Here is a 27,262-nt window from a genome sequence, read left to right on the forward strand (position 1 = left end):
GTTTATTGGATTTGCATGAAAATTGTCATACGAATAGACCGTGACTTGGATTATCATATAGGTTTTTTTTCACGGTACTTCTTTCCCATGGAACATTAATAATATTCTATCATCACATTTTTTAAATACATGGTGTTAGCATCGTTAAGGTGGTGTTAGTGATTTAGTGTGTTTCGTAGCGGGAAAGGCTTTTCAAACGAGCAAAGTTGGATCAAAACCTAATGGGTCACTAAAACTGAGTACTGTGCAATACTGGTTACCTATATCTGTTGCCGTGCCTATGATCTTCAACACAATCACCTAATCATGATGCATATGCTGTCATCCATATAGATTTGATTTATATCTCAATACTCGATCAATTATAGCTTTTGTAAGTAAGCTTCTAACCTTAAAATATGTATGTTTTAAAGGGATACGTACTTCTTCTGTAATTTCCTAACCTCTATTCCTTCTCCTTAAGGTCAACAGCACATCCACGATCAGTACTTATAGGCTGAAGATATCAATTAACAAGACTTGCCCGTTTAACCACCCATTAGCAATAATAAACATAATATACTTCGGATTCGAGAACCTCCTGCTTTGAATTCAGTTAAATAGGTCCATATATGTTTTCTTTTTATCCGACACGGCAAAGTGGGCCAACTGCACCTGATGGTAAGTGAAGTGGGATCAATAGAATGGTTAGGTACCCTCGGGCCTCGGCAGTCGATACAGGCTGATCTCGGAACGCGACACACGTGGGCCCTTATGGCGGGTTTTAAACCTTGTGTTCGGCGGTTGCTATCCGGGCGGATATAAAATATATTCTACCACCAGCAGATAAAGTATGTGGTACATTAGGTAAATGCACAAGAGTATCAAAAATACATTCGGTATTATAAATTTAGTACAAAGAAAATCTTTTAATAGTGAAATAATAGTGGCTCGTTGCAATATCTACTGGTTATCATAAATATTGCTATCTTAACTTATTTATGTACCATAGCCGGCGCGGTATGACACTCGGCGTATCTACAATTATTTTAAATACTTAGATAAATATGCTGTAAGTTATTTCAACATCAAAATTTAAAATTAGATGTTCTCTCCGCACGTCTGGGCACTACATATTCGTACAAGTTAAAATATCAGCAGGAAAGAGTGTTCGTGACCTTATTGTGACCGAGGCCTTGACGAACACGGAGCAGACAAGTACTCACCTATAGCGTTATACTGAAATTGACGACACATTTATCCCGCCGACATTCGTGCTCTTTACCAATTTACAGCGTGCTAGTAAGTACCTAGCCAAATAAGAAAAGTAGGTACTTACATACGTACTTATATTCACCTTGGGGCCGTTCAAGTATTACATAACGCAATTATTGAAGATTTTTGACACCCCGCCCCGCATGTAACGCTCTGTAACGTTCTTCTGTAGCCCCTCGCCCCCACCCTAAAATTAACACTAAAGTGACCATTTTTATCTAATCGTCACAATTATGGTCCGCAAAATACCGGAAGTCGCTAAAATACCTTTGTTATTATATTCATCCATTGACGTGTATTCTATTTTCATCAAGTTTAATGGATGTTTTTTAGAGGTTTGGTTTTATATTAGGTAAAACTATGGCTAGCGATTGTATTTTTGGACAGTTGACTAATTCATTTTGCCATTTCGCAATGAAATAGACTTAGGTACACCAGAATAACGTTTGCAAATTGTGCATTTTTATTTACATAATAATGGGTCAGTTTGCCATACTTGTACGAGCAAGTTGTTCGGAACACCATAGATCGTTTTCACTCTACGCACACTGTTATCTTTCTCTTATCCCATCCACAAAGGCTCTATACAGTTCGCACAGAAGAAATTATAGCTGTTGTTGAGCGTAGTGTCGAAGAGGACCTGAATGTGTCTATTGAACATCGTGCACAGCAATTGGAACGGCGCATCGACTTTGTGGAAGATTTTACGAAAAGATCTTGGCTTATATTATCTTGGCAGAACTATAGTTTCAACAAGATGCTGCATCATGCCACATGGCGAGCGACACTATTAATTTATTGCGGGAAACATTCAACGAAAGCATTATTTCACGTAATGGTCTAGTAACTGCCTTCATGATAGTGTGTTCTTAAGGCTTTTTGGATATGTTCTTTGGGGATAATATGTGAAAACATTAGCTTACGCTGATAAACCACGGACGTTGAATCACTTGGAAGCCAACATTCGCCGCATTATTGCCAATATGTATATTACTGTCCCATTTGCTCGATAAAGTCGTCGAAAATTAGACTTCTCGATTGCGCTTCATTTGAGCCATTCGTGGCGCTCATATTCCAGAAACAGTATTTAATCACTGGTAAAAGAAATGTCTCTTAAATAGAGCCAATATTTAAAATTAACTAGACCTCTAAAAAACATCCTTTTTATAAGGCAGAAGAGTTTTTTGTTTGTTTGAACGCGCTAATCTGAGGGACTGGTGGTTCGAACGGAAGGAAGGCTGTAGGCTATATATTATCATACTATGACAATAGGATCAACGCAGTAATGAAAAATATTGCAAAAACGGAGTAATTTAATAGAATTTTCCGTTTTCTCAGCGCACGTTATTACGTTAAAACGGTTGAAGCTACGTATCAAATACCTATGTATGACGGAATTGTTCTTTAAAATTCTAACAACTAATAAAACAAGACGAGCGAAAGTGTCAGGATGCCCGTATCGCTGTAGACCAAATTATTAACAATAACTTTCATTAGATTTCATTTTATGGTCAGCTAATTTTATTACATACCATAAATTACTCATAATTGAAAATCATCGTAAAATATAATTGTTTATTCATTTGTTAATATATATAATAAGTATTAGCATTGCTACAGTTTTCAATTTTCTTTTCAATTTTCAGTAAATACGATTATACTGTAATAATTTTTATACATAAAATTACATAATATCAGTGACTCTATCTTTTTTCTTGCACTATGCAGGTCGAAGTTCGATTCAGAATGAATTTTCACTATTTCCTAGGTAAACTATTCCCTCGGAATTCGAAAGGACAGGTTGTCATATGTAAGAAAATAAAATCATCATTATACTCACTAATGACAATTTTTAGGACCAAGTACGTAGTTACTTACGTAGGTACTAAATATCATAAATAGCTTTTGCCTGCGGTTCCGCCCGTATCTAAACGCTTTTCCGAGATAAATATTTTCCCGGGGATAAAATTTTGCCTAGCGCTGAGGGTAATGGAACGTATTAGTGAAAAAAAAAAAATTGAAATAGGTGTAGTAGTTCTTGAAATTAACGCGTTCAAATAAACAAACATATATACTCTTAGACTCCATGTAATTAGTATAGATTCACTGGATTGCGACTCAACCCAATCGGCAGATTTTACATGATAAAAGTTTATGAGGATGCAGGCTTTAATTATACGTCATATTATTATAATAGATCAAGAGGCTACATTTTAAAGGTTCTAGGTAATGTAGATACGGCAGCTACAACGTGGCGCATAGTGTATGTGCTACGAGAATAGTCAATACACACCGCGCCGCGATGGCTAGTGGCTACTTACGTAACATGCGACCTTCCAAGCTCTTTCGCTCAAACTGACAAGTGACAAGGCGGAAATGTATTACCTACCTATTTTTATAAATAGCTATGAGAAAATTGGCAGACCTTTCCATCTTGCATCATTAAGTAAGTATATGTATATTACTTGGTTCTATGTATTTTAAACTTGAAAGAGAGCAAGAAGTAGCATCATACGTTTTGTTACTAATCTGATATTACAAAATAAATATGAAGTTGTAAGCTTCAATCGAGTAAACTCTGTGTATCAACGTGGTGACTTGCCATATATGTTACACCATCAAGTAACTAGTTTTCTTCATAAAATCATCTTAGGTTCCAAGGGCGTCGCCAAGGGGAGCGGGAACGAGCTTGCCCCCCTCCTGATTCAAAAAAAAAAATTTGTCCAATGTAAACGCATAAAGAATAATATTTTGATTTGAATTGGGTCGAATCGTCGTTACTTTGACATCAAATTAGCGGTCAAAAATATATCTATACTAATATAATATAAATCTGTATCTATACTAATACATGAGTGTTTGTATGTTTGAACGCTTATCTTACAAACTAATAAACTGATGAATGTTGGGAAATGGAAAATTTAAATGACATCTCAGTAACATCATCACGGTACAACATACCAATAGAAACATTACATACTTTGGTAGTTTAATAAAAAAGTCATAAAAGGAACTAACCTTTTCCCTTCCAAACATTTACAGGAACATAATTCATACAGCATTCAGGAACGAGGAAAAAATAAACTGATTTTATATGTCGATACGGCTTTTTATTAAGGTCGGCGCCATTCGAATGCTCATTCTTGCTTAGCTAATTTAGACTCAGTTGTGAACGTTAGATGTGCACCGAGCAGAGAGTTAAAGTGCCAATCAGTTTCGTATTTTTCTTATTCGTTGCGGAGTTCGATAACCGGCTGTTTATTTGCCAATAAGGTTTCTAAAAATAGGTATTGATTTATTTCTAGAGGAACGATATAAAAAGAAAAAGTTTCTTGGTATCTTACATTATAAATACGAAGGTTTGTGAAAATGTTTGGATGTTCGTTAGAAGTCATCGCAGAAATAACTGAACGGATTTCGAAGAAATTTGGCATGCGGGTAGAGCATATCCTGATTTAATGTTTAGGTTATTTTTTGCCCTGGTAATTGGCTATGAAAAGTGGAATACAACCTGGATTAATACTTAACCTATTTTTGTCTTGGTAATTTGTTCCGAAGACAAAAGGAGGAGATAATATAATCAGATTTTTTAAAATATATGACGCTCGCATCGTACATTATTTTAGGGACTTTTGTAACGGGAAAGTCTTTTCACCTGAGCGAAGCCGCGACCAACATCTAGTATATGAAAAAACTTACGGAATTTAACCAGAAGAATGTAAATTCAAATGTGAATGGTTCTAAAAATATTGGTCGATAAAGGAATCACCTAAATTTTACCTTTCACAGCTGAAAGAGACGGGAGAGTGTTTGATAAAAAATTAAACTTGATAACTCAAAGCGTTCCTCCGAAAATGGATCTTGACAGACAGACAGACGGACAAGAAATATGTTACACTGTTTAAGACGACTTCAGTATTTGATAGAAATTTCAAATTGATACCAAGCGTTCCTATAAAAAGGATATTAACAGACAGACGGATAATAAAATGAACCTATAAGGGTATTTTTCAGGTATCCTAAAAATATAAGTATGCCGATCATGTAAACACAGGAAAAGTACCAAAAGCAAAGTACGAAAGCAGCGCGTCTGTCTATGGATTTCATAAATGGACCCATAGAAAAAAGGAAAAGGAAAATCATATGAGGTATGTAGAAAATAAGATTGTTGCTACAAATATTTTTTTACTAAAATATTGCTACAAGGAAAAGCTGTATACAAATGTGTGTATATCAAACATTTATGCTAATATTAGAAAAGCGATAGTAGTTTTGTATGTCTGTAATGCTTTCATAATTAACCACCATTTTTAATAATCGACCGCAATCTCTTTTTTGATCTATCTCCAAAATTTACAAATTAGTTTTTTTTTTTGATACGCATAAAAATTTTAATGACCTATTTTAATTGCTTCATTCTCGAAATCGGATTGAAGATTAAGATTGGAATCGTCTATTGAAAACTACTGTAAATCATTTAACCAATTCCAATATATGGAGTAAGTTAGACCCATTGAAAGGCTATACAGGTTTTAATAATCGTCATAAACGGCATACGTCACGAGCGAATCCAGCAGCAGAACCTAGTGCCAAATAAAGATATTCCCAAAGCTATAGTTTGTATATTCTATATCGCTGCGTAACTCTTTAGCACGTATTAATATTTTATGGTATCGGTCGTCAATACCCTGATATTATGGGCATTTTGTTGATACACCTTTGTAGGTCAATGTAAGGTTGCATGGGATCTAAGGCGACGCGCAGACGCTATTCATTTGTTGCTGAAAATCACTACACAAATTACAACCGTTAAACAATATGTCGTTATTTTATCAAAGTAGTAAAATATACTAGTTAATAACATAAATATTTTCTTATTTTATGAATATAGTGAACTTTTTGGATTAATACACAAAGCTCCTCAAACAGAATTAAAAAAATAATTGTATGGAAACTTTTGGTAATTTACAGCGGCTTTAAATGTCAGGATTCTCGTAACGTCTGCGCGGTGTCTTGATGATTTCATAAAATAAAATAAATGTAATAATAACGTAGGCGAACATACTTGTAATTGCACTTATAACAGGTCAAGGTACATTATAAAAATAAATTATTTTTTACAATTAAGAGTTGTATGACCCCCCCCCCCGACCATGAGGGTTGCAACATCGAAATATTGGGAGAAGATTATACGATAAAAACCGCAATAAAATCCGTAAAATAATTTTATTTTAGTCTTATATATTATAAGACCAAAATAAAATAATTTTATTAAAATAATATAATTTTCTTTTAGTCTTATTATTTATATATTATACTTATAGTATCCTCACCAATTGTAGCACCCGCATGGATAATTTTGTTACATTTTGCAATGCACTTCGTACAATTCAATAAAGTCCTTGAAGTATATTCTTACGTTTTGTATAATGCACCGCCGGTCACTTAGCGACTATATTTTTAACAAATTATTGCGTTGCAGGCAACCGAGTTGTACCTTAGGGATCACGATGAAGTTTTCGACGCTCTCTACGTAAAGTATTGAATCTGCAAAATAGGGGACCGGCCTATGCTTGATTTTGTACACTATTCTAAATGTAATGGTTAATAATACGAAAAAGCACTCCTGCGAAAACTGCATAAAAATTGGTTAAAAAAATGAGCGAGTAATTCATATTTAAAATATGGAAATGTGCCAAAGTGGGTGCGATGTGGGAATATCGCTTCATCTCTTCTCTTTCGCACGCGTCGTAATTCCCGATGACGTCACATGTGGATATTTTGTCTCTTTTCTATTTCCTGTTAATTACCCCTTCCACCGTAATTCAAAGACTTATAACTTGTTGATTTTTTACCCGGATTTTTAATAATTCCTTCTGTGTTATAATTTATATTATGTAAATATTCGATAATAGTAAAGAACAAAAATGAGTCCCGGTACCCTATTGCATTTTGCAGATGCAATACTTTGCGTAGGGACTGTCGAATATACATCGCTTGTTTAGTGTTAATTACCATGGCGATAAGCACTTCGATCCTTATTGTCTTAAATAAATGCAGTTCATTTAATAAGGACCGTTTAAATATCGACAGCCCCTACGCAAAGTATCGAATCTGCAAAACGCAATTTTGTAGATTCGATACTATACTTAGGGACCGTCCTTTTGTCGGTCACCGATTATTATCGGATGATTGAGAACTTTGCAAGGTGTTGATCCTATCGGATTATACCTAATGTTTACGTCCTATGTTTGTTCTGTTTTTTGTCCCACTATTATATCAAAGTCGTATCGGACACGATCCGATTTTCGGGTGACTTAAAAATATGACGATATTTTTTTTCTTTTCTATTATTAATTACAGTCGTCTGTGTTGAGCGTTATTGTTTTTTTATTAATCAAACTGGAATCAACGTGTAACATGTATATCTGGTAGCAAGAGGCCGGCATAATTGTGACGATTGCCGAGGGGTAATCATCTCTCGTCATTAGACTTTCTATTGGACCCCACTCCGCTCACATTTAAGGCGCAGTGGAATCACTTTGTCATGTCCGCATAAAAAAAAATCGAAAATATTTGTGCATCTTATTCAAAATAACTAACTTTACGTCTATCTTGGAAGAATTCGTATATAAATGTAAGGGATGTCAACATTGCACCAACCGAATTTCCGTTTCGTCAGAAAGCGAACATTTTGACAGTATAAATCCAATTCCAAGCAAACCGTGTTTGGTACAAATAAGATGCATCATTGGTGACTGGTAGCGGCGATAGCCTAGTTGGGTGTGGAACGGACTGCCAAAACGAATGTCCGCAGGTTCAAATCCCAAGGGCACACACCTCTGACTTTTCTAAAATCATGTGTGTATTCTTTGTGAATTTATCGTTCGCTTGTCGACATTATGAAAATTTGAACCCCGTTGATTCTTTGCGACGTGGTTCACCTCTTAACAGCTCTTATTGGCGTAGTATTTTGTATTGGATAAATTAAGTTTGGATAAATGTGGATTTACGACCGCTCTGTGAGTGCTCCGAAACTCTAAAAAGCATTGCGTTCAATATCTGGAACGTTGCTCTTTTAAGGTCAGCGCATACTACAGCCGTGACGGGTCGCAACAGGCCAAATTACAAAATTACGCCAAAGCACATCGGAGACGCGGTGAGGCTCGCCGCAATGCAATAATTGAATCAGTTACATTCCCTATAGATTACTTTCCTTTTGGTTCCAACCCACATTGAGATGGGCCGCATGGTAACGCATAACATAGCCGCAAAATACGTATAGAAAGCGATCCACCAGTGCATTGCGATGCGTTACGGCCCGCCCGTAGTATATGATAGTTCATATAAAATGAGCGAAAGTGATTTCTTAGGATTTTTTGTTATGCGATTCATTGCGGTGCGACCCGCCTCTATGTGCGCCATCTTTTTTAGTGCTTTGGCACAACAATGTATTCAAGTAAACACAGTTGCATTCAAATATGGAACGAATAGTTTTACCAGCCAGTCAAATACAAAAGAATACAAATACTGTCTTTCTGAAAATCCCACAATGTACTCTGTCGAAATAAAAATTTGACCCATCCAGAACATGGTCAAAGTAGCAAGTTTCTTCAAAGTCCTTTTGCGATTTCAGATATTATTTCTTCAGCATCACAAACTTTTGCATTATTAATATTAATAACATATAATAGCATGTACAAATTTGAATCAGCAATACGTTTCTTATTTTCTAGTTCAGTTGAGAGGCATCTGATATAGCTGACCGACTCCAAAGGCTAAGTTCACTGGGCTGGAATAATAGGGTACAGCAAATGGAGACCTTAATACCGCATTAGGGGACTTGCATGAATTGCGACGAAAGCGGCTCATTGGTCGACGGTGTACTTGGCCTGCCAACCATGACATTCTGAATACGATTTCGAGGTCATAGGATTTAAAATTCGAGTAATCTACCCATCCTCTTAGAGAAAAGGCGTATATTTTAGATTCCCTGCCTTTAGGAGCTGTGTTCCCGAACCACTCCATTATACGAAACCGCATGAGATTGCCGACACATTATTTCTACCCCCATTTACGGTAAACGTTTCGCCCACTATAAGACGCATAGATGGGTGAAATGAGCTTGACATTATTTTCTACGAGCCATGTTATTATGTTAAAGTTTCGGGACGAATTCAAATGAAATTTAACAGCATGATTCTGGGTTAGAAAGACAGTCAGCAAAGTAAGTGTAAAATGATTTTTCGTACCTATTATTAGATGTTTTAAAATATGTTGGTGGAATGATTTTCAAATATGTTAATTTGTTAATGTTAGTCTGTATGCCAATTTGTTCAATAATCTTGAAAAAAATTCCAAACCGATTTCGATGATTTCAATGAGACATAAATATTAATATTAAACATATAAGTTACACTTCTAAAAACAAAACTGATCCCGACGTATTATAATTTAAACATATACATATATTATGACTAATTCCTCTTTATAAGCCTGGCAAATTTTAATAACATGCTTTGCACGCCCCATATATTGTGTATTTGGCATGCAGTAAGTACCCGCTACCGTCAGATTGAAGTTTTATCATCATCATCAGCCACATAAAGTCCACTGCTGGACATAGGCCTCCCACAAAGATTTCCAGACCGACCTGTCGCAAACGGCCTGCATCCAGCGTGTTCCTGCAACCTTTATCAAGTCTGAAGTTTAACCTCTCCAAATTTAAATTAGTGCAATTATAATTCCATGTGCTTTCGTCCCCACAAAGGATAGACGTATTGTTTTCTAAACAAAACGTTTGTCGGAGTTGTGTAGATTCAAACTGGTTTTTAGGGTTCCATAACTCAAAAGGAGTGGTTATAGGATAATTTTATTGTCAGTCTGTCAAGAATTTTTTTCTCAGGCGTAGAGATATCAAGATGAAATTTATATCAAATACTCGAGTTCATAACCTCTTTCAGTTGAGACAATTTTCCTTGTAAATCAACGCGATCAGTGTATGTCGAATATTTTTCTTATTCGCTATTTCACAAGGGTATCAATACCTTTACAACGTACTTCCCGTTGATCTAGAATCATGAAATTTGGTAAGACGCAAATGTTTGTAAATATGTTCTTTAATGACAAAAAGCAAATCTACTAGTACAAATTTATTATTGGCGGTTGGTAAAATAACTCTCCTCTGCCTAAACGGCAAAGTTAAGTTTGTCAAGTTTTTACTTACATAATAATATTATATACTTAGATACCTAATCTACAAGTTTGTACAGAACCCTCGGTCCGCGAGTCAAACTCGCACTTGTCCGGTTTTTCATTGCGTGTAGGTACTCTGCATTGTTGAATGCTTTGTTCGTCGTTGCTTTCCGAAGTTAGTGCTGTAGATAAGCATGTTTTTACTCTTTGCTTCCTTACTTGCTATATTATTTATCTCTTCATACTAAAATTTGTTAAGACTTGACTTAATAATTAAAAAAATACCCACCGTACTAAAATACTAGGACTCTGGCTTAATTGATAAGCTTATAATATAATGATATCAGCCCTTTATTATATACTTTCCCACTGCTGAGCACGGGCCTCCTCTACTACTGAGAGGGATAAGGCCTTAGTCCACCACGCTGGCCTAGTGCGGGTTGGTAGACTTCACACACCTTAGAAATTCCTATAGAGAACTTCTCAGATGTGCAGGTTGCACACATGATTTTTTAGAAAAGTCAGAGGTGTGTGCCCTTGGGATTTGAACCTGCGGACATTCGTCTCGGCAGTCCGTTCCACACCCAACTAGGCTATCGCCGCTATTGATAAGCTTAATTCATTTAAAATCAAATGGCTCTCGTGTTATTCTAGGTATTTTTTTTTGTATTGCTTTGAATAACGAGACGAGCTTGCCGTTCGCCTGATGGTAAGCGATACGACCGCCCATAAACAGTACAAACACCATCCAACACCTTGAATTATAAAGTATTGTTTGGTATTCCACTGCGCTCGTCATCTTGAGACATGACATGTTAAGTCTTATTATGTCCAGTAGTTACATTTAGGCAAAAAGGATATTGGACAAGTCTTATCACGTAGATAATAAAAAAGTATGATGTGAAAATCAAATACGTTTTTTAAACATTCAGGGAGGTCCCACGTATCCAATTCGGTCAGGTCAATTTTTGTTACAAAATTCCTTGTGAGAAGTCCATGTAATTACATATTACCTGACATTGGACCCTAATCTGTGCCGAAATACACTGACCCACTAGGGACATAACCGAAAACATACTGAATAAATTCGTGTGGTGTAAAAATCGCGAATCTTCTAGCTCTACTTAGAAAATAATCTAAAAGGCTAGAAAGAATCGCTATATACTACATACTAGATTTGGCGTTCCGAGCATATACTGTGTTCAACTGCATTGAACTGCAATCCATTCAAACTGACTTCAGTATGGTCAATATTAACAGCCTGTGGTTGTTACAGAGTGGCGCTCATGATATAAAAACTCGAGTCTAAGTGTAAACTTGGAATTGAATATAAATTATAAGTCAAATAATTAAAATTATTTGTTGTTCAAGTGAATAAATAGGTTATAACAGTGACGTTTTGGTTGCCATTTTAGTTCAGATTTTGAACAAATTGTTTATATAGACGTTCATGTCTATAGAATATGCGTCAATGCTAGAAACGTATCTTTGATTCGTGGTATTGCAAACATCCGGCCGGCAAACAAACCGGCAAGCAAGTCGTTCGCCTGTTAAGACCCTTTCCTAAGCGACCGACCTTGAGCATTCATTCCACACATTTTCGGTGCACGAGTTACGTTAATATTAAATTTACGAATAATTTCTTTAGAAACAAATTTTAGGTCTTTATGAAAAACTTTAATTACCAAAATCTTTCTTATTAAATTACCTATTTAATGATCTACTGGCTTCAAAAGAAAGTAATAGATATTATTTTAAGGAAGGCTTGGATATTCGAAAATCTCACTTACTGTAACAAACACATCAAGTTGCTTTTTTGAATGGTAATAGGTTATTGGTATCTGACCAAATAGTGACAACCCGGTGTAAATTCCGCCATAGTGACCTACGTAAGTGTATCCTGTTTCAAAGAGGCCGGCATAATTGTGTCGACTGGCGAAGGTTAATCAACTTTCATCAATTAATACTCTATATAGATCCACTCCATTAGGTGCCAACACTATCTTGACCCACTTCATACCATTGGGTGCAATAAGATCACTGTATCATTCACATGTGAAAAATATAATTAATTAAAATAATTAACTATCCGCTATCTCTTATAACTTAATTCAAAGTCGCTATTTTTTACGAGCGCAAACAAAGAACTGTGTCATCACGTTGTGTTAGTATTTTGGTGTTTTTTGTTATTATGTGTCCACATGTCTGTATGGAAAATTGTGTTTTGTTATAAAATTACTTTTGAAGACACCTACGGGTCTTAAAAGGTTTAGTTATTTATTACAAAGAACTATGCTGTTTCCTTCGATAGCCAGTAGCGGTCTTAGGACGGGGTGAATTGGGCAACTGCCTGGGGCTTCGAGCTTCTAGGGACCTCGTCCAAGGAGCTTTTATGTTATTATGTTTAGTATCTTACATACGTACAAAAGTGTTAAAATCGGAGAGCTTTTATTTACTCTGCTCGAGATCTCCCGTCTCTTTTTTAGCTTTCGCCTGGAGTCCTGCGCCAGATCTTTTGTTTTCGCCCGGAGTCCTGCTTCGGTTGTTTTGCCTTTGTCCGGGACTCACATTCCTTAAGGCCGCCGTCGTCAATGTAAAAAAAATTGCTTTAGATAACATATTGTAGCTAATTTGACAGAAAACAAAACTAAGATAAACGTCAATAAACCTAAAAGGGAAGCCGGTAGGAATCAATTTGTATGGACGCTCCGACTCCGCTAAGTAGACTTAGCTTCTATTACAAGGCAAGTACTGGGAGGATTACACTCTTAAGCAAACTGATCCAAAGTTTTTCAGAGATTCCCCAACTTTGATATACACCTATTTCCTAGTGAGAAGTTTACTGTCAAAGAAGTTTCGAGCTACTTACAGACGTAGAGATATTTTACCACACTTGGGACGAACTTTACATGTTTCTCGAATATCTTAAATATGCGGACAGAAGCGGATTCGAGAGGAACTAGTGAAAGAGGAAGAAGGGGTATGAAGAATTAATATTTTTTTCAAACACGTTTGGGTTGATCCTTGACAAAATTCAAATAAGAATGATTTCATTCTAATTTCTTAGTGGATACGATTAGACTCAAATGAATTTATGTTTTGTCACGAAGACGTACCATATTAATTTATCTGGTATTCATGCATTTAGTCTTTATTTGTGTATACATTAATTTGCCGTTAACTAAATTTATACTCAGTAGTACTATTTTATATTTCTTACTAATCGATTTCTTGTGAATATGCGAGTGTTCGAATTTAAAATTTCTATAAAAATATGGAATCACGCTCCTTTTTCGAACTCCTTAATCCGCTACTGTCAGTATCACTTCCGAGTATTGTTAGTTTGGTAGAATATCGCTTGTCTCGTTTCTGTACTTTAATGCGTTCTGAAACTTGTTGCAGATATTTGAGAAGTACCTTAATAACAAAATTGATTTTATAAAACGTGCACGTCTACCTTTTTCTTTTCTCAATATTTTAGCAATAGTGTTTTAGAACACTCATTTTTTAATTTGCCTGTTATAAACTTTTGTTGAATCTAAAAATAAGTTAAATTGCTTTTGTAAAAACATATTTTAAAAATGAAACCAAATATTTTTTTCCTATTGGTAGGCACATTGTAAATTCTGCATTACCCTCTTATATTTTAATATATCTCCCTAATTATATCATCGAAAGGACAATAATACAACAAATGAAATTATTTTTTTTATTAAAATTCAGGAGAAAGGAAAAACAAATCGTAAATCTATTATCCCTTTAAATAAGGGCTCATATTATTTTAAAGGGATATTATTTAAAACCAACATCTACATAGTGACCTTACAGTGCTATGAGTGAATAATTTGTTACACTTACATACTATTTACAAAGGACAAAGATATGTATTTACAGAGTAAATGGTTTGTTTTCGTTGGTATATTATTTAATGTTAAATTCGATTTATTAAATTTATTTACACCCACACACGTATGCTATGCACAAAGTATATACATTTGTCTTATATGGAAACAATTTATTCAAATTTGGAATATACATTTAATGTATTATACATCTTAGTTAAAATAGTTTTGATTTCATAACTAGTTTCGGAAACATACAGTAATTTATTATAAAAAAGTTCTACATTATTTTGTTGAATTCAGTATTAATTCAATCTAAATCTACAAAAAGTAATTTACAGAAGGTCTGAAAGTTAAATATTGATAATTATCGATATCGATACATTTTAGAGACTCAGTATACACAAGATAAAAATCTAAAACTATTTATTTACAATTCCATCACATTAATTAATACGTTCACTTATCAATTAAGATATTAAATCATTATCACTCCTAATATTCTACACACGATTAATGATTCAAATTTGAGCAAATCAGCGGCTTTAGCGTAAAATTCTACATTTAAACGTTATCTTTGGCACATTTTATACTTTACGACTTTATACATAGTAGCTTCTTGAACGCTCGTCTGAAGTCCATATTAAAGATAGTATATATAAGAGGATTTAACGCCGAGTTGACGTATCCTAGCCAAGTAATGAAGTTAATAAACTTATTTGATAAACAACAGCTCGCACAGAAGGGAATAACGAGATAAATTACGAAGAAAGGAAGCCAGCAGACGACAAACACTCCCATAATGATGCCGAGTGTCCTCGCTGCTCGCCTTTCTCTAGTCAATGATATTCTTTGTTTCTCTTCTATAAATTGGTAGACTGTATTTTGTTGATTAGGTCTAGGTCGCTTCTGAGTCTTCACTGGCGTGGACTCGGTGATTTCTATTAAATTATCATCATTAGTTTCTTTAGAATTGCTTTCAGAAGACGTGTTTCTATTTTCAAGGTTGTCTGCCATATCAGTGACAGAATTCTCGTTGGATAGAATAGGAATTATTAGTTTGTTCTGCGACTTATCGTCTTTACTCCAGTATCGTCGCTTCGGTTTCTTCTTCGGTGTCAGTTTCCTGGTTCTTTTCTTCTTTTCATTATCAGTTACTAATCGAGTGCTACCTTGATGTTCGTTATGATTGGCTTCCGAACTGACCGAATCTTGGTCATTTTGATCGCTATCCTTTGCCGCAAATTTATTTTGACCACTCGATATGGTACTTATTTTGGTTGCTTTAGCGCGATCTCTCAGCCTTTTCTTTGTGGCTAAATATATTTCGAAGTACACTACAGTCATTATCACTAAGGGTATATAGAATGATCCAGAGGAGGAGAAAATGACAAAACCTGGTTGTGAAGTTAACCGACAAGGCGTGTCGGGTTCAAATACTTCGGGCCAGTCGTTCCACCCGAGCAACGGCGGCGAACTAATGACGAGGGATAGCACCCACACCACTCCAATCATGAAGAGCACTCTCTCTAACGTTCGTTTTTGTGCGTAATTTATAGGATCTGTTATCGCCCAATACCTATCTAGAGCGATGGCGCAAAGATTCAAAATTGATGACGTGCAACACATGATGTCGCAAGTCAACCACATTTTGCACACATAAATACCAAAAACCCATTGTCCAAGAATGGAGTACGCTACGTTTAGAGGTAGCACTAGTATCGCGACAGTGAGATCAGCGACTGCTAAGGAGACAATAAAAAAGTTCTGAACGATCCTCAGGGGTTTGTATGTAAACACGCTGAGTATGACCAAAATGTTCCCGATTACGGTGGATAATATGATTAGGGTGAGCACGATGGCCGTGCAAATCGCTTCCCATTCCGGTATGGCCAACGTGATCCCGAAGCTGCTTGGGTATTTGGGGTCGTCCGCGACTGCGCAAACGTCTTTCTCGTCATCGATGATGTTGTATATCTCTGTGTAGTTGAAAGTTGTGAAGTTAGCATCAAGCTGACTCGCCGTTTGTCCCATTTTTGCGTTGTTATACTACATTTCACGTGGTGTCATCGGTTTTGTTGATGTTGGAAATGGTCTCAAAACATTTTGTTATGAAGCGTCGGCAAGTGCTCACGGTTTTTTCCTTTTTGTTTTCTTCAATCATTTTCTCGTAAGACTGTTTTCTGGAACAATGGAATATAATAATGTTGTAATATTGTACATTATGCCTTACAGTAAAATAATATTTGTTTATGTATTTATTGGTGTCGAGATTATCAATGATATGCATAACAAGATTATTCCAGGATCACCTCAGTCCATAAACAGAACAACACTAAAACCTTCAAATTACAAGCATAAGGTAGCAAAGGTTAGCTATATAGCTCTGAGATGTTCGTTACGTAATCTAAGTAATTACAAACACTACAATATTCTTTAAACCAGAACACAACACTTGCATTATCTAAATCAGATAGGGAGAAATCCATAGTTCCTACCCTATTCCTCGCATACAATAGACCTAGTGACAATACTTAAAAATACATCAAGGAAACAAACATGTTTACATCACTCACCTCCTCGAAATCTTGTCTAGGAATTCCCATTTGTGTAACTTGTTCATTTTTTGAAGCGTGAACGAATCTGTAACAAAGAATATATCACATTCAGTCAGGTATGAAAATAAATATATTTACGAGGCAGGAGCGTTAGACGCAATCATGCTTCTCGCGGAATTTTATCACAAGCCAAACTTCTTGTGACGGAAATATGTATATTTTAACAAATATTCATAGTTAACATTGCGTGTTTATTATTACTGGTTGTCTAGTGGTCGAAATTTGAGCGTCGAATTTAATATAATTGTAACACATAATACAGGGTAATTTTGATATTGCGTTACTAAATTAAACCATGTACTCGTCTTCACCTTTATTGACTTTGAGCGAAAAATCCAAGCAAATAAGGAATATTTTCACCAAAAACCCTGGTTTTAGTTTTCTGATATTTTGATAATTTTGTAGTTAACGCGAATATGGCGTGTGCGTGAGTATATTTCTGGCTTAAAGTATGATATTACTGCTGCGACGAATTATTTTAGAGTAGTAATGGCATTAGAGCGCGTAAAATTAAAATTACTTTTTAATGATATTTGTTTTGTTTGAAACTTACACTTTTTTATTTTATATTTACGGCGTAAGTAACTTATTGTAAAGCATTATTTTCAAGTAGATAAGTATGTAGTTTAATTTAGTAACGCAATATCAAAATGACTCTGTATATTCTGGAAACGTAAACGTATATAGTTATACATATAGCAGTGGCCTTTATGTTGCTGATGCTGATTTGTAGTTCATAAGTTCATAAATAATATCAGCCCCTGTACTACATAGTGTTCCACTGCTGGGCACTGACCTCCTCTACTACTGATTAGGCCTTAGTCCACCACGCTGGCGTAATGCGAATTGTCAGACTTTAATTTAATTTTTTTTTATTGCTTTGATTGATGGGACGCGCTTGCCATTCACCTGATGGTAAGCGATACGACCGCCCATAAACAGTAGAAACACCATCCAACATCCTGAATTACAAAGTTTTATTTGATATTCCACTACGCTCGCCATCCTGAGACATGAGATATTAAGTCTCATTATGTCCAGTAGTTACACTGGCTACTAAATGGCATTTTCGTTGAATTTTTATAAAGTATCTTCTTACGGACCTGATTTATTTATTAATTTATAATGTTTAACTCAGTACGTTTAACCCAAAACCAAATCAAACGTTTGATTAAAGCATTAGCAATGAATCCATGATTCAATATGCAATTAGTAATAAACTATTCATAACTTAATAATCTCATTCCACATAATTTCATTTAATGAACAAATAAACATAATAATTAAATAAATATGTCCTAATTTACATTATAAACGAAGTTATTATTACATTCTTAATTAAGTTTGTGAGTGCAAATGATTTTAATTACGCATTTTGAATATTCAAAACACAATTTCATATACTATATAACTATCGCATTCGTATCTTAATATTATGGTTACTTATTTCACTGTTTTTTTTATACGTGCTCGGTGAACCTGCACCTGATGGTAAGTGGAGTAGGATCCAATAGAATGTCGACTGACGAGAGATGATTACCCCTCGGCAGTCGACACAATTATGCCGGCCTGTTGGAACTGGGTATATACAGGCTGATCCCGGAACGCGACACACTTACGTAGGCCAATATGGCGGGTTTCAACACCTTGTGTACGGTGGTCGCTATCCAGGCGGATATAAAATATATCCTACCACCAGCAAGATATTATAGTGCAAGTAGTGATTTTAACCGACAAAAAGAAAGTGCTGAATTTTTTGTAAACCGACTCTGAGACTGGCGAACAAATATTTAATTTCCGTATTTAAACTATGCAGCAACATTTCTAAGAGTCACGAAATCAGTCAGTCAAACAGAATTGTCACATACATCCTCGAAGGGGTATGCAGAGGCGCAACCAGGGCACCTACTTTTCGCCAAATGTGTTCCGTCCCATGATATGATTGTAAGCGAGCCTATCACCATATCGGGCACAAGTTCCAGACTCCGCGCTGATACTGAGTATAAAAACCCAAATATCACTTTGCCCGGGATTGGAACCCAGAACCACAAAGCGCTGCCGTGCACATGCAGTAACTACGCCACCGAGACAGAATGTTCGCAACCAAAAATTCGCATGCTAAAATCATATCTGCAGTAGACCTTAAAGATACGAAAACGACGTTAAATATGAAAATTTAACGTCATGTAATAAATTACTTTGAAGAAGACGTACGATGTGGCTGGTTTGTTAAAAAACAAATCCTTTGTTACATTATGCCCCAAACCCAAGACAATACGTGGCATACGAAAACTTATATTTTGGCAAGGATTTCTAATATTTTTTGTTTTGGAAACTATCCTACTTATGAGGATTTAGTGCTAAAACCCAATACGTGTGAAGGTGTTACTTTCGAGATACTCAATGTTTGAGGGCAGAAATTACGTATTTAATTAGAAAAATGATTATAAAATTAATATTTTTCGTAAAGCGTATACATTCAATTACTATCTATTAATGTAAAAATGAATACCTATTTCCCTTGGTCACGCCATCAAGTGTGAACGGCTAGACCGATTTCAGATTTTTATGTGTTTGTTATTGTCAGTTGAAGGTTCTTATGAAAGAAAAAAAACAAAAAAATGCTTGGAAAATTAGAAAATTTAAGAAAACAACGACAATATTAATTTTACATAACTGTCAGTAGTTTGAAATAACTGTCAGTGATCGACAGAATGCGCGCGTGCACACATAGTTAAGACAGGACAACGTCTGTCGGGTCAGCTAGTAACAAATATTTTTATGTTTCTTATGTCATCCATATTTTTGTAAAAATCAAAATAGTCAAAGGAAACATTTTTTTGATTTTTAACACTTATTGAGTTTTAGCACTAAACCCTCGAATTTATTTATTATAAATACGAAAGTTTGTTAGGATGGATGTATGTATATTTGTTCCTCTTTCAAAAAAAAACTATTAAATGGATGTGAATGAAACTTTACAGTAATATTGATTATACATCAGAATAACACATAGGCTACAATTTATAACGATTTTGTGTAATTTAGTCATAATATAACGATACATATCAAGTAAGTCGGAAAAAAAATATTCCGGAAAACTCCGCCACGCGACCGAAGCCGTGAGCAAAAGCTAGTATTCTTATAATGCTAAAACCTAACTCTACAAGTGGTAGAAATGTATTTATGATAATTTATGGAAATATTACGTTCACTTAAATCGTAGAATTCTTTACTATAACTTGAAAGTCAAGTCTTTATTCCAAAGTATTAAAGTACATAAAACACTTCTTTTCTCAAGAATCACTTAACGTGCATAAGGTTTAATTTCCGCTAATGTTTCTATAAAATATATCTTTACATTTCTTTTAAAATATTTTTCACTTTTCATTGTATAAAATCACGAGGTAAAAGCTTTTGAAAGGCGACGGAAAAAGTCCTCATGCCGGTCACTTGCTTAAGGCACCTACGAATCACTACTCATTCAGGCGCAAATGAAAGGCTTTGGCGAGTGATGAGGAAATTTAGACTTTAACCATTTCGAGTTTAGGTTAATTATTCCGAAATTAAATTACCTAAGGTGAAAACGAAATTAACATTTACTTATTAACGTTTAATTTTATAGTGAGTGAGTGTTTAGCCCTCTGATTTTACAGTTGGATAAATTCTTGCTGTGCCACTTAAGATGCGTTTTATTGGTCGTCAATATAATTATTCAAAAAAAATTGGAGTACTACTTCGAATTGACGTTCTGAACTTGTTGCGTCTGCTTCAGAGTTTTAAATTGGCTCAGCTAAAATAAAGTTATATTATCTGTACATTGAAGCATCATTTTCTGTCCATAAGTCAACAGTGACCTCAGTGAAAATATATTCCCGCTGTCGTTCATTCCTCGTACCACACTCAAGAGTTAGTGCTTTCAATGAAACTACTTTAGATATGGTGTGAGTGACGTGTAGTACTTTACTTAATACTACTATTATATTTTACTTCAAAATGTCACAATTTTTCTTCGCGTGAGAATTTTTCTTGGAATATGAACGAATTAAATCCGTTTTCTCGAAAAGAATTTATGTAGAGTTGTGATAAGTGAGTAAAAAAATATGAAAAGCTTGATAATGTCACAATGAAGTGTAAGTACCTAATGTTCGAATGAATATAGTTTTCACTAAAAAAAATTTAGTATGAAGATAATATCGTGTGTGATGTAAATTATTGTTTTCGAGACAATAAGTTACTTGAGTATAGTGAACTGGTTAAGGGACCAGGATTTATTACCAGTATATTCAAATTTTCCTATTACGATTTTTCCGTACCACCTAAATGTTTGATTCTACGTAAAGATGGTAAAATTTTTGAAAAAAAAATTGTCGGTTTAAATTACCTATATATTTTCTTACTTGAAGGTAATTTTTCAATTTTGAGTTAGTTAAATTACCTATGTCAATACCTTGTTGTTTCTAAAGTTACTTTCATAAATTATTACTAATGGTACTTAACAGATACATTTGCTTTGAAATTATAAAATTATCTCATCAAGTCACATTATCTTTTGATGGGCCCTAAAACTGGTAAAATACAATATATATTTATAAAAAATAGAGTTCGATATACAAATCTAATTAAAAATTACGCAGAAATGCATAAAATATTTTACCATTTGAATATTTTCATAACGATTGTTGACATCTAAAAAAGTTTTAGAAAATAGTACACGAGTCGTATAAGATGGTCATTAGTACTCGACGCAGCGACCTCACAGTCTTGAGTGGTCGCTCTTGAGAAACCGTTACAACGTTGGCCGAGGAAGTAGTGCGTTATTTATTCTGACTTGATATTAGGACTAGGTCTATACTCGAAATGTTTATTGAAATGAAATGATTTATTTGAACCCGTAAAAAGTTATACATTATTTAGATTCTGTGAATAATAACCACCAGTTCGAAAAGCAGTTCTCATCAGAGAAGAACGGGCAAGAAACTCTTATTGCAGTCGAAGTTCAGGGTCAAATTTATAAGAGAATTTTATTATTGCTTTGCTGTGTTCTTATCCTTGACGTCACGTTTATAATTCAGCCAGTAATTACAGTGAAAAGAAACTAAATAATGTAAGATCGGAAAGGTTGTAAAAAGATCGTGGCTCGCAAATAATACAAGTGAATAAATAAAATTAAAATCAATATATTATTATTACTGAATGGAAGCTATAAATATTGCGAAAGATAATAGCCACAGGTGGAATACACACTATTCATCGCATGATGTAATTATCGCGATACCTTTCCATTGAGCGCGCAGTGTACGCGAGAGTGATCGCGCGCGGCGGACATCTCGCATTGTACTCTGACACATGCATTGTGAACGCGCGAACAATGTTGCCGTAGTTTTGTTTCATTTAGCTCTTTTTGGACACATTTGCATCCATTTACATTTATATTACATTAGCATGTGAGGCGTGGGATGCCGCTGTGTCGTACGCTGGTCTGGATGTGCCTAGACGAATATGTTTCGTTGTATTTTTTAACGTAGCACCGAAATGTAACTATTGGACTTGGCATGTACAAATGAAGGTAATTGTATCTTCTTTCTATTGTAAGAACAACTATTTGTATACGTGATATCAGCTTGCAGCAGAACAAAACTCGTCGGAATGAATGAGTGTAGCAGATGTATTTACTTTGGGATAGTCGCTTACATTAAAGTACTTTAATCATATCGCCTGACGCGAATCGGAAAAAACTGGAAAAGCTGTCAATGGTTATGAAGGTAGAGGGGAAAAGACCACGAAGACACAACCCCAAAAATGAGTAGACAAGATCGCCAATGTGCTGAAGGTCCCCATTAATGTTACTTCATCAGGCTGAAGACCGAAGCCGATAGAGAAACTTTATCATCAAAATAATTTAGTCACAATCCTCAATAATAACGAACTCACTGAAGAGAGATATGGTCGCCATCCAGCTAAATAAATATATCCGATACTTTCATATTAGTTTATCGAGCTAAGCTAACCATTCCCTCAAACCTCATCAACGTACGGTCAACTCAAAATCTACAGATCGATCAACGTAAGGTCGCCACAAAAAACTGTATACACAAATCGAAATTTTTATTTTCCGTTTCGTTTCCTGCACCATAATCTCCACGAAATAAGCAGTTACGAATCAAATCCCACATTTGTTGAGCCAATTCGGCGTTCGCAAAGCCCAGACCATAAATAATACAAAAACTTATCACAGTAAAACCGGCTTTTACTCGCACGGTACAAAGACAAACGTATTCATCCCGGGACACGTTTGTCTAAATCTATCTACGGGATATTCGGCATTCAAAAGGTATGTTTTATGTAATAATAATGTATTCTTTGCGGGAACATCGTTTCATTTTGGGAAGAGTTTTTGTTGCCTCATAACGCTGGGTGAAGATTTTTGAAAGATTTTTTATAGTTGAGTTTAAATAAAAAAAAATGTGGTGATCTTTTCTATAGCTTTTGATTATAAGAATTTCGATTTATTCACAGTTATTATTGATTTTTCAGGAATCACTCAGAAATCAATCACCTAAGTTTCAGTATATCAAACACTTCGCTATAAAGAATAACTTGTGCCCAAATTCTTATAACTGGTGCGACCAAAGTCACGTACAAGAGAAATTAAATTATGTCGGAAACGATTCACGTTGCGTAAAATGTAATTTCTTTAAACGCTACTTTCCGTTAAACTCGATAAAATTTGATCAAATTCGCGAAATATTTACATTAGATGCCTTGTTGGTCTTTCATACTTTACTCGGAGAAAAACATTTCGATCTTTGACGTTTACAATAACATCAACGCTACGAATATGTAGCACGTAGCTATGCTTACTACGCCGTAGCATACTACGGTATTTTCTAAATGTTCATGTTCGAGAGAACTTTACTATTCATAGGAAACAAGAGAGTGGCTGCATTTTCCGCCAGAACGCCATTCGTAGCGTGACTGACGGCTACAGTGTGGGTCGGAAACATAACGAGAACGTTCCCTTCTACGTATGCCGTAACTCACTTTAATTAAAAGGGTTCATTTGCATTTGTTTATTTCATTTTTATTATTTCTAGATCTTGATAACGTTGAAATTGAATGTAAAGTCATCGGAGTGGAAAATAAGGTTATCTTTGTGCATTCTAATCAGCATTTGTTAGTGAATTTTGAATTAAAATGCAAAAAATAGGAGAAAATTTTATTTAAAATTCTATTCTAAACTGAAGAGAAGAGAGTTGATATTACAAGTACGGTATTCTATGAATGCTATCAAAAAGCATATTTCAGAAGTACTTCATTGTGTTGTTGAAGTAGAACACCTGAGATGTAAATTTGATTACAATAAAATATAAATACAATATGAAAGACCTAATCGAGTTTGAAATCTTCTGTATTGTTTAGACTTAACGATACAAACCGGACAGGTGTTAAAGTAACTAACGTCTGTTTCTTGAAATGAAAATCTTTTTATCTTCTGCACTTGTATTGTGGGATAAACGTGTTTCTACGTTTTACATAAATAATATATTGTAGAATTTATATTACTGTTTTCTTACTTATTTCGAAATTTAAATCTAGAAATATAGTCTTTATGATATTTTATTAATAAAGTCTTTTTTGCGTCTTCAGATATAACTGTTACACACATTAGCACGATTTAATAATATATATATATTTTTTTTTTTAATGTTCTAATGAAAATTAGTTTTACAAAAAATAATTGTCCTACTTATTAAACAAACTTAACTTGCCGCCAATATTCAATACTCTGTGATATAAACATCTGGAACATTATTTATAAAATTCATATACGTATGCTACTAGATCTGGGACTTGCCTCTGGACCTTGTACCTTACTTCATACATATGCCGTCAATACGCTATATATTAAGTAAAAATATAAAGTCAATATCTTAAAAGAACATTTTATTAAACTTTTGTAAGATCAGTCCAACTTGATAGCAGAAATGAGGGTAATTGAAGAACTTAATTATAGATAACAGACTCGGTTCGAAGGGATTAATTCAGAATGGACGGCTCGGAATTGGAGTTGGCGTTCAGTTTTCAATTTCTCCCCACTCTTAGGAGAAAGTATTAGAGTACATGTGTTATCTAAACTTAATACCAGTAGAAGGTTGAAAACTACATATCGGTCTTTAGAACTAAAGTTACCTAACTCAAAATTTATATATTTTCTGACTTTGTTAAAAACGATCTTCCGAAGCATGGTCTATAATCCTATGTGGAGTTGGCGTTCATTTTTTAATTTGTCCCCACTCTTAGGATAAAGTGTTAGAGTGCATGTGTTATCTACACTTATAAGTTAAAAGTTAAAAACTACACATCGGTCCTTAGAACTAAAGTGACCTCATTTAAAAATTATAAATTTTCTTATTTTATTAAAAACGACGTTCCGAAACATGCTCTATAACCCTATGACGAGAAAAACATAAAAGTATAGAATAGAAACAGAGATTCTCACTCTCGACGAATGCCAAGTTCACTAACTGTCTTGACCTTCCTAATAAATCACACTTACTTCTGTATTGTTTTCAGATATTTTTTATTCATTTTGAAAAGATTGATTACGAAAAGAGCGACACCATAGTTTCTTGCCCGTTCTTCTCTGGTGAGAACTGCTTTCCGAACTGGTCGTAGAGTTAATATTGACGGAGTCTAAATAATGTATAACATTTTACAGTTTCAAATAAATTATTTCATATCCCACAAATCATCTTTTTTGAGCTAGGTAACCTTAGTTCTACAGGTGCGGTCATGAAAAAGAAAATGCTTACGTTCACCGCTGCAAACGAAAATTTAATTTTACTTTTGTGTTAACTTTTTTTGATCTCTAGAGCGTTGTCTGAATCCTTTTAATGAAAGAGCAAACACAAACTGAAAATATGGGAATAAAATCTACTCTTAATCGCCGTGTTGGTTTTCGAGGTCATTTTGCTAGGATGGGTTTGTTTTTTTTATCCTTTTAAGGCAAAGAATAACAATTATAAATATCTTGATGATAACTACGGTACAATTTAGTGCTAACGGTTGCTAGAATTATGTCGGCCAGTCTTATTGTATGGATGCCATTTGATCCTTTAATGCGATTCCTGATGGCACTATGAATGATTTTTCACAATATTTATAGTGGTGCTATCTACTAGTGGCGAAGGGTGAAATTTTCAAAGAGAACCCGACGCAAAATATAAATACTAAATAAATAATATCAGCCCTGTATTATATACTGTCCCACTGTTGGGCATGGGCCTCCTCTACTATTGAAAGGGATTAGGCCTTAGTCCACCACGCTGGCCTAGTGCAGATTGGTAGACTTCACACACCCTCGAAATACCTATAGGGAACTTATCAGGCATTCATTTCTTCACGATGTTTTCCTTCACCGTTAGAGCAAGCGCTACTTCACAAAAAATACACACATATTTATTTTTAGAAAAGTCAGAGGTGTATGCCTTTGGGATTTAAACCCGCGGCCATTTGTCTCGGCAGTCCGTTCCACACCCAACTAGGGTATCGCCGCTTGATAAGGTACTAAATACTAATATGTATAAATGCGGTATACAAATCTTTCTGATGATAAAGAGAGATTATTGCCGGTTATTTAGATTGTAAATAAAGAGAACCTGGCAGGAATCAGGTTATTTATGGACACTTCACCTCCGTTATCTACATACGTGTATATAAAATATATATGTACAAGTCTTGTCTTTCTTTAACTCAGCAAACAGACTAACATATCGATTCTCAAGTCAATGACCTAAAGCTACACGAGTATGTATAAGTAAAATTTAACTATCTTTTTAATACGCATATTTTTTATCCATCAAATAATTCAGACAGCTTGTATCTGAACTCTTAATCTTCTTATAATATCGTAATGTAAAAATAAGATATTTGAAATCCCGAAATATATTTTATCATAAAATAAAATTGCGTCTAAGAATACACAAGATGCGAATTAAAATCTTTGTGACCCTACAACCAGATATTTCCAATCTTTGGTATGCGAGACAAAAATAATTATATTTCACGAAGAAATATTTGGGAATAATTTTAAAATGTAGACTTATATGTGCGTAGTATATTATTAAAGAGCTATTCACTATTTCATTCTTGAAAATAATATAATTTTGAATAAGAATTTGGTTAGCCCTGTGGTACGTATGTTATATTAAAATTAATCGTTATTTCGAGAATTCTCACACTCATTAAACATAGTTTACTTGTTTGACTAGTCGTAAAAAATAAACTTTAACATAATTTTACATACATTTTATCCTAAGCCCATACGTCACGTAAGCGCACTTTTTATAG

The 27,262-nt window shown here is 34.7% G+C and overlaps 1 protein-coding gene across 1 annotated transcript in view; it reads right to left on the minus strand.

Annotated features, from left to right (window-relative positions):
* Nucleotides 1-14,223: 14,223 nt before the first annotated feature.
* LOC115455947 (octopamine receptor) overlaps nt 14,224-27,262 on the minus strand; it is a 203,404-nt gene continuing 190,365 nt past the window's right edge. The window contains exons 2-3 of the mRNA XM_037440373.1: nt 16,868-16,934; nt 14,224-16,474 (exon numbers count right to left, since the gene is read on the minus strand). Of these exons, the coding sequence (XP_037296270.1) occupies nt 14,886-16,325 (1,440 nt within the window). The 5' untranslated portion in view covers nt 16,326-16,474; nt 16,868-16,934 and the 3' untranslated portion in view covers nt 14,224-14,885. The remainder of the gene's footprint in view (nt 16,475-16,867; nt 16,935-27,262) is intronic.

Source organism: Manduca sexta, chromosome 19 (assembly GCF_014839805.1).
Source record: "Manduca sexta isolate Smith_Timp_Sample1 chromosome 19, JHU_Msex_v1.0, whole genome shotgun sequence".
NCBI classification, from domain to species: domain Eukaryota; kingdom Metazoa; phylum Arthropoda; class Insecta; order Lepidoptera; family Sphingidae; genus Manduca; species Manduca sexta.